An 8,383-nucleotide genomic window follows, 5' to 3' on the forward strand; every position below is an offset into this window, starting at 1 on the left:
CAGAACTAAGGCTTGTTATGAGGGTTTCTTTGCTGTTCATGATGCACATGATTCATGATTAGGACATGTACATACAAGGTGTTTTAAGCAGGTTCATTGATGTCATGGACAGATTTAAGTCACTTACCTACACAAATGTGAACTACAATGTTAGAAAGATTAGAACAGAGCAAAAAATCAGAATTACAGAGGGCTGTAATGTGAAATGTAGGTTTAAGTGGCTGCAACCAAACCAAATGCATGGATTTGTGTGCCTCCATCATGATAGCGGAGTTCCCTCACAGAAAGAAACATTAGCCTAAAGCATTCACCAGCACAGGATTCAAGATAATAGCCTACAAGCCTACAATACTTGAGTCAAATCTCCAGTGTTTTTTTTTTTTTTGTCTTGACCTGTAATAATTCAATTAGTTTGCCACCTTTTCAAACCTTTTGTTGACTCACATTTGTTGCCACTTATTAATCATTACTTGAAGTTTATTTAGACAACAGAGGCATAGCGTATGATCACAGTCGTTGAATGCGTTCCTGCTGCTCCAGGCGGTGCCTCTCTCAGACTTATTTGATCAATGCAGTGTGATTTTAAATTGCACTTTCTGCTGTTGAACTACTTGCAGCCCTTGCCTAGTATTAAAGACTTTGCTGATTAACACAGAATGGAATCGCATGTGGTTACATAGTACAGGTAAAATACTTTTTGCTCACCATGAAGTTGTACTGGTGCTTCATCAAGACTTGTAGACAGCAGTTCTTCTCACTGATAGCATTTTTTTTTGCCCCAAACAGCTTGTACAGTTCAGTAGTGATGGCACTTTTTATTTTACCCTTGATATCACTCTCTTTCTTTGATCTGTCCATCATGACATAGAAACTACTGATTTTAATGGATCACCAAGCTTTCAAGCTTTTTACCCTAACGTTTTGCTGCTGTATCCCTTGTGCCACTGTTTATGCCTTGCCGAAGTATTCAACCCCCTCTAAAAGTCATCAGATTTGTCTGAATTATAACTTAAATTAAGACTTATGCAGACTGTTCCAGACACTATTATTTTCCAAACAAATGTGCTTTCATAGAACATTTTCAAAGTCAGAATTTATTATTTCTTCGCAGATCTTTAGAAGAAATGCCTGTGAACCTGAAAAGTGCTGTTTGTATAAGTATTTAACCCCTATGGACTAGTATTTGGTAGAATCAGTTTTTGGCACAATCACCAGCTTTGCAAACTATTTTCAGAGATTTTCAACTATTATTTCATGCAGTTTTGCTCCAGGTTGTTCAGGTTGGTTGGATGGCACTTGTGATCTACAGTTTCCAAGTAGTTCCAAGATTCTCAACTAGTTTGAGATACAGACTTTCACTTGGCCATTGTGAAACATTCCCTTTTTTGTTGTTCAATGACTGTGTTGCTTTGGTCTCATAATTGGAATTGTTATATTGCTGAAATATGAATTTTCTCCCTCTCTCCATCTCTTTAGTTTTTTTTTATCAGACTAAAGCAAGTTTTCTTGCAAGTTGTTTCTCTGTATTTTGCACCTTTCATCTGTTTATTTTTAAGAAGGAGGATGGTTGCAGGCAGTTCAGGGAAAAATTGCAACAGGGCAGTGAGGAGCTACCTGAGGACTGGGAAACTACAGCTAAGGTGGTGGGAGAAACTGGCAAGAATGTGTTGGGTGTTTCATCTGGTCAGAGGAAAGAAGACAAGGAAAGTGGGTGGTGGAATGAGGAAGTCCAGGAGAGTATTCAGAAGAAGAAGGCAGCTAAGAAAAAGTGGGATAGCCAGAGAGATGAAGGAAGTAGGCAGGAGTGCTGTGAGGCTAGTCGCATAGCAAAAAGAATGGTGGCAAAGGCAAAGGCTCAGGCCTATGATGAGCTGTATGAGAGGCTGGACAGTAAAGAAGGAGTAAAGGACTTGTATCGTTTGGCTAAACAGAGAGATAGAGCTGGAAAGGATGTACAGCAGGTTAGGCTGATAAAGGATAGAGAGGGAAATGTACTAGTGAGTGAACAGAGAGTGATGAGTAGATGGAAGGAGTACTTTGAAGAACTAATGAATGAGGAAAACGAGAGAAAGAGAGAGGAGGACTATGGGGGGAGAGATAGTGGATCAGGAAGTGCAGAGAATTAGTAAGGTGGAAGTGATGGCAGCTTTAAAAAGGATGAAGAATGGAAAGGCAGTTGGTCCAGATGACATACCTGTGGAGGTATGGAGATGTTTAGGAGAGAAGGCAGTGGACTTTTTAACCAGGTTGTTTAACAAAATCCTGGAGAGTGAGAGGATGCCTGATGAGTGGAGAAACCGTGTACTGGTCACCATTTTTAAGAACAAGGGTGATGTGCAGAGCTGCAGTAACTACAGAGGTATAAAGTTGATGAGCCACACCATGAAGGTATGGGAAAGAGTTGTTGAAGCAAGGCTAAGGCGAGAGGTTCAGATCAGTGAGCAGCAGTTTGGTTTCATGCCCAGAAAGAGTACCACAGATGCAATTTTTGCGTTGAGAGTGTTGGTAGAGAAGTACAGAGAAGGTCAGAAGGAGCTACATTGTGTCTTTGTGGATCTAGAGAAGGCATATGATAGGGTGCCAAGACAGGACCTGTGGTACTGTATGAGGAAGTCAGGTGTAGCTGAAAAGTATGTTAGGGTGGTGCAGGACATTCAGATTCCTTTATTGATCCCAGGGGGAAATTGCAGATTATGAGGTACATGTATGAGGATAGTGAGACAGTGGTGAGGTGTGCAGTTGGAGTGACAAATGGTTTCAAGGTGAACGTAGGGTTACATCAGGGATCAGCTTTGAGCCCCTTCTTGTTTGCAATGGTGATGGACAGAATGGTGATGGAGGCAGATGATCCGCTGTGACGACCCCTAAAGGGAGCAGCCGAAAGAAGAAGATTTGTTTATTTTTAACAAGACACCTAGTCTCCACTGAGGAAAAGTGTCCCTACCATATTAATATTCATTAAGCTCTGCAAAGAACGTGGTCTGATTGGCCATGTAAAACACAGCTCTGCTGATCGATGCTAATCGTAGTCACATGGCACAATATTTTTACAATCTTTATAACCACATCCAACTAATTTACTGTGAAAACAGAGCTAAAACATATGCATGTTTACTATGCAACAAAGTTTGCTATGTGACCATTGTGATAATACTCCTTGGGCTTTGGTTTTTTGCTAGCGCCAAGCTAAGGACAGAGCACATTCGCTTTTCTCATGTATTTCACATGGATTTAAGGCAGTTCTACCTTAAACACTAAATTGTGAGCTGGTACAAGTGAAACTCATAAGATATGCAGTAACACACATTTGCATGCTGTCGTTTTTTAGTAAATACTTTTTGTGAATTTATTCTTGCATAAAGCTAATTTTCTTGAAAACATGTTAACTAGGTGACTCGTGTCTGTGCTGAGGCTCAGGACTGTTAGCCACATTGTTTTCATACATTGAATCATTGCTACTTTTTTTTGGTTAAGTAGTTCATTATACTAATTACTCTGCTTAACATTGTAAATAAGCAAAGACAAGTATATTTCAGTGAAATTACAGAAACATTACAGGGTTTACAGAAAATGGCTTCATAAACTGGAAATACCAGATCCTGTCAAGATTTCTCAGTAAGGATGTAAATGCGGAATTCATTTCAACAGTGACACAGATACTTATAAAGAGAGGTGATGTATAAAACAGTATAGTAATTTGATACTGTTTGTATACTAAATAATAATTCTTGATTTGAATACAGTGAGAAAAACAGGCTCAACTCTGTAACTTCATTACTTCGCTTTATATATGTTATATGTTATAGGTGAAAATGAAATCATTACAAAAATGTTTTCTTCCAAACATCTTTTTTTTTTTTTTTACTTTAAATTATTAGATATATAATTATCACTATATATTACATAAAATAAAAATAAAAATAATTATAAAAAAATATAATTTTCTCGTAATAAAAACTATATACATTAATAAAATGTATGGGTCTTTTAAAATAAAATATGACATTCCACAAAATATAAGTGTCATTTGTCATCTAGACAAAATCTTATACAAATTGTAGTTCCAAAAACATTGGAATAAAATGTAGTGAAATGCTAATAAAAATAGAAAGCACTGATAAGTAAACTGTGTTTATTTTGTATTAAATTGAAAACAGTAACGTTTTTCTTGTTTGATTACTTTTGCAGTCATTTCAAATGTGATGCCAGTAACATATTCCAAAAAGTTGAGAGGAGCATATTTGCTACTCTGTTACATGACTTTTCTTTTTACAACACTTAATAATCCTTTGGGACTGAAGGCACCAATAGATCTAGTTTTAAAAATAAAACTTGTTATTCTCTTCTATAAGTGTATTTGTGTATTTTGTGCTACATAATGCAACACATGTTTTTAGTTGGACACAGATCTGGACTATAGGCAGAGCAGTCAAGCATCCCCACTCTGCTTACCCAGCCATGCTTTTGTAGCAGAATGTGGCTTAGTGTTGTCATGTTGAAATAAGCCCAGAAAGCAGCAAATGCTGTTTGAAAATGTGTTTGTATCTCTGTGTTAATGGTGCCTTCACTGATGTGCACTAATGCACATCAAAACATGACTCTGACCCTGGCTTTTGAACTTAATGCTGGTAACATTTCTTTGGGGAAGGCTAGTGCTCCTTTTATACCAAGCATGGTTGTTTCACCTGTTTATGTTATTGAACAGTTCACTGTGTTCCTACTTTTAAATTATATAATTCATAATATAATTACAAAAACAATGATAGGGTTCAGTATTCATATTCATTATTCAAATTCATTCAATATCTTCTCTTTTGTTTTTGTAAGTACAAGTCAAACTAGATTTGAAAATCTATGCTTTAATGATATTTTTTATAAAGTGCCATTGTATTCATCTTCAAAATCTGCACTTGATGTATTCATAAATTCCCCAGTGTTTTTATGAAAAATATTTTTCTCATATTTGTCTCATGTGATGTGACACTAGGATGAGAAACTTGATGCTACATCATGGAGCCTGCATCTTGATGGTCTGTCTTTGTCTCTGCGTAGTCAGAACAAGTCCTTGACCGGTAATGCCTGTGAGTACTTAACCTAAGCGGTTATGGTAGTTACTACACTAATTTCTGCACTTGTATGACACATTTGAACCTAATAAAAAATTATCACTGATTACATTTAATGAATGTTACCATTTTTTAAACATTCTTTACATGTTTGCATTATTTATAAATTGATTTAAAGTTTGTTTATTACTGTTTAAGAGTGTGGATAGAGTTGATGGTGTATCAATGTTAATAATCAATAAGTGTCCATTTTATACAGTTGTTTTTTTGTTTTTTTCTTCCTAGCCACACAGATGCCTTGACAGCCTAGACAGTCTAGAGTGTGCTGCAGCTGTATCCATGAACACTGTTCTCCAAACAACGGTGCAAACCCTGATCAGATAAACTGCACCATGGGCAGTCATAGTCCATTGCCTGAATGTTAGAAACCGCACATAAGCCATAAGTATGTTTCTTCACTTGGAGGTTTTAAAATATGATTGCAGTCATCACAGTTTAAAATGTGGTCATTTTTAAAACTCTTTTCTAGCCAAGTTATGAAATTTTGAAAAAAAACTTTTCCCTATACATATATTTACTATACATATATTTAATAATCTTTTTAAGGTTTAGAACAGCAATGTAAATGCTTGAATTTTCTAAATTTTATTTAAATGCCGATATTTAATTAATTAGTTCTCCATTGCTACAGAATTGCACTGATTTTACAAAATCTGAAAAGTCTTTGTCTCACCTGTTTTAATATGAAAATTATTGTAAAGTGTGCTATGTTTTATACAGAAACAATCCTTTTTTTTAATTAAAATGTTTTTTTATTAATTTTGCTTATGGGACCAGATGTTTGGAACATTCTAGGTAAACTGTGGCATTGAAATTGCTCTTAGTTGATACTATGCTAGCATTCAGTCGAATAATGTATCAATTATTGAAACAAATAAATTATTATTCAGATTATGAATTGCTCAGTTACCAAATAACTTATGTAGCTATGAGCATTTAAAATTAGCTTGAGGTTGTTGTATGCATTTACTAACGAAGACAAAGTTGAGGTTATTTGTTTCCCTGTTCCAACTCCATTAATGATTCAAGAGACTATGCATTTTGAAATAAGAAATGTTGCAGCTCAGCTCATAACATGAAGTAAGCTGGGTGTTAGCGTTAACATTAGCTAACTAGCTCAATAGCACAACTGTTCTACCGAGATGAATCTTATTTATGTGTGTGTGTGTGTGTGTGTGTGTGTGTGTGTGTGTGTGTGTGTGTATTGTAACAAAGCTGCTTGACAGAAAACTGGGTTTAGACCTCAGTGAGAAAGCTGAAGAAAGAACTTCCTAAGACCATGAGGAAGAAACCTTGAGATGAATCAAGACTCCAAATAGGAAAGCATCTTGCTCTTTGCCTCATAAGACAAATAAGAATTATGGTTCAGGTAGTGCAGTTTTACAAAATGTAACAGTGGCTTATACACAGGAAGAATTTGTGATGAGCTTGAAACGTTAAAAACAAAGTAAATAAATACACAGATATTTGGTAAATTTCAATTTCTATTCACTCCATATTCATGGATAGTGAACGTCCGGCCCAAGGGCAGTTTACCAGTCTACTAAATTATATTTTGGGCATTATGTAAAAGCTGTCAGTTGTGACTTCACTAATAACTTCAGCAAAATATCTAAAAATGCCATTTCACTTCTTTCTTTAACTGCAAAATTAATCCAAATCAGTTTTCAGAGCAGTGGCTTGAGCTTCATCCAGTTAGCCGCTTCTTTTTAGCATGCACTGAAGTTGACAGTTTGTTTGGAGTTGGAGTTTGTCCCGGTGGACGAGAGGGTCGCCTCAATGCGAATTAAAATCGCAGAGAGGAAAACTTTGACTGTTGTCTGTGCGTATGCACCAAACAACAGGTCAGAGTATTCGGCTTCCTGGAGCGAGTGAGAGGGGTTCTGGAAAGGGTCCCGCCTACAGACTCCATAGTCCTACGGGGAGACTTCAATGCTCACGTTGGCAATGACTGGGAGACCTGGAGAGGCGTGATTGGGAAGAACGGCCTGCCCGATCTAAACCCGAATGGTGAGTTGTTATTGGACTTCTGTGCCAGGCATGGATTGTCCATAACGAACACAAAGTTCGAACACAAGGATGTTCATAAGTGTACAGGGTACCAGAGCTCCTTGGGTCAAAGGTCAATGATCGACTTTGATGTCATTTCATCTGACTTGGGACCATATGTTCTGGACACTAGGGTGAAAAGAGGTGCTGAGCTGTCAACTGATCACCATCTGGTGGTGAGTTGGATCAGATCGCAGGGAAGACTGATGGTCAGATCCGGTAGGCCCAAGCGAATAGTGAGGGTGTGCTGGGAACGACTTTCAGAGGCCCCTGTTCGGAATGATTTCAACGCCCACCTCTGGGAGAGCTTTTCTCACGTCCCGGAGGAGGTAGGGGACATGGAGTCTGAATGGACCCTATTCAAAACCTCCATTGTGGAAGCTGCCAGGCGTAGCTGTGGCCAAAAGCTTGTGGGTGCCTGTCGGGGCGGTAACCCAAGAACCTCCTGGTGGACACCGGTGGTGAGGGAAGCCGTCAAGCTGAAGAAAGAGGCCTTTAGGGACTGGTTGGCCTGAAGGACTCCCGATTCAGCAGATAGGTACCAACAGGCAAAAAAGGTGGCAGCTGCAACGGTGGCAGAAGCAAAATCCAGGGTACAGGAGGAGTTTGGTGAGGCCATGGAAAAAGACTTTCGTTCGGCCTCAAAGAGGTTCTGGACAACTGTCCGGCGACTCAGGTGGGGTCGGGGTGGCTGCGCCCAAGCTGTATTTGGCAAGGGTGGAGAAACTCTGACTTCGAATGAGGATATTGTCGGTCGGTGGAAGGAGCACTTTGAGGAACTTCTTAATCCGGGAGACGTGCCTCCCTCACGGGAGTCAGGGCCAGAGGCTTCTGGGGTGTCAAGTTCCATTTCCCTGGTGGAGGTCACTGAGGTAGTTGGTAAGCTCCTCAGTGGTAAGGCACCGGGTGTGGATGAGATTCGTCCAGAAATGCTTAAGGCTCTGGATATTGTGCGGCTGTCATGGCTAACACGCCTTTGCAATATTGCATGGACCTTGGGAACAGTACCCTTGGACTGGCAGACTGGGGTGGTGGGCCCTATTTTTAAAAAGGTGGACCGGAGGGTGTGTGCTAATTATCGGGGTATCACACTGCTCAGCCTCCCTGGGAAAGTCTATGCAAAGGTGCTGGAAAGGAGACTCCGACCGATAGTTGAACCTCAGATTGAGGAGGAACAATGTGGATTCCGTCCCGGCTGTGGAACAATG

The 8,383-nt window shown here is 39.1% G+C and overlaps 1 protein-coding gene across 5 annotated transcripts in view; it reads left to right on the plus strand.

Annotated features, from left to right (window-relative positions):
* LOC108431763 (centrosomal protein of 128 kDa) overlaps positions 1–5,675 on the plus strand; it is a 44,210-nt gene extending 38,535 nt beyond the window's left edge. For 2 of the 5 annotated variants that reach the window (XM_017705120.2, XM_017705119.2), the window contains exons 23-24: positions 4,988–5,081; positions 5,352–5,674. In XM_017705120.2, the coding sequence (XP_017560609.2) occupies positions 4,988–5,081; positions 5,352–5,368 (111 nt within the window). In that variant the 3' untranslated portion in view covers positions 5,369–5,674. Of the gene's footprint in view, positions 1–4,987; positions 5,082–5,351 lie in introns of all 5 variants that reach the window. The other 3 variants (XM_017705116.2, XM_017705117.2, XM_017705118.2) reach the window with 2 other exon arrangements.
* Positions 5,676–8,383: the final 2,708 nt, after the last annotated feature.

This window comes from Pygocentrus nattereri, chromosome 4 (genome assembly GCF_015220715.1).
Source record: "Pygocentrus nattereri isolate fPygNat1 chromosome 4, fPygNat1.pri, whole genome shotgun sequence".
Taxonomy (NCBI): domain Eukaryota; kingdom Metazoa; phylum Chordata; class Actinopteri; order Characiformes; family Serrasalmidae; genus Pygocentrus; species Pygocentrus nattereri.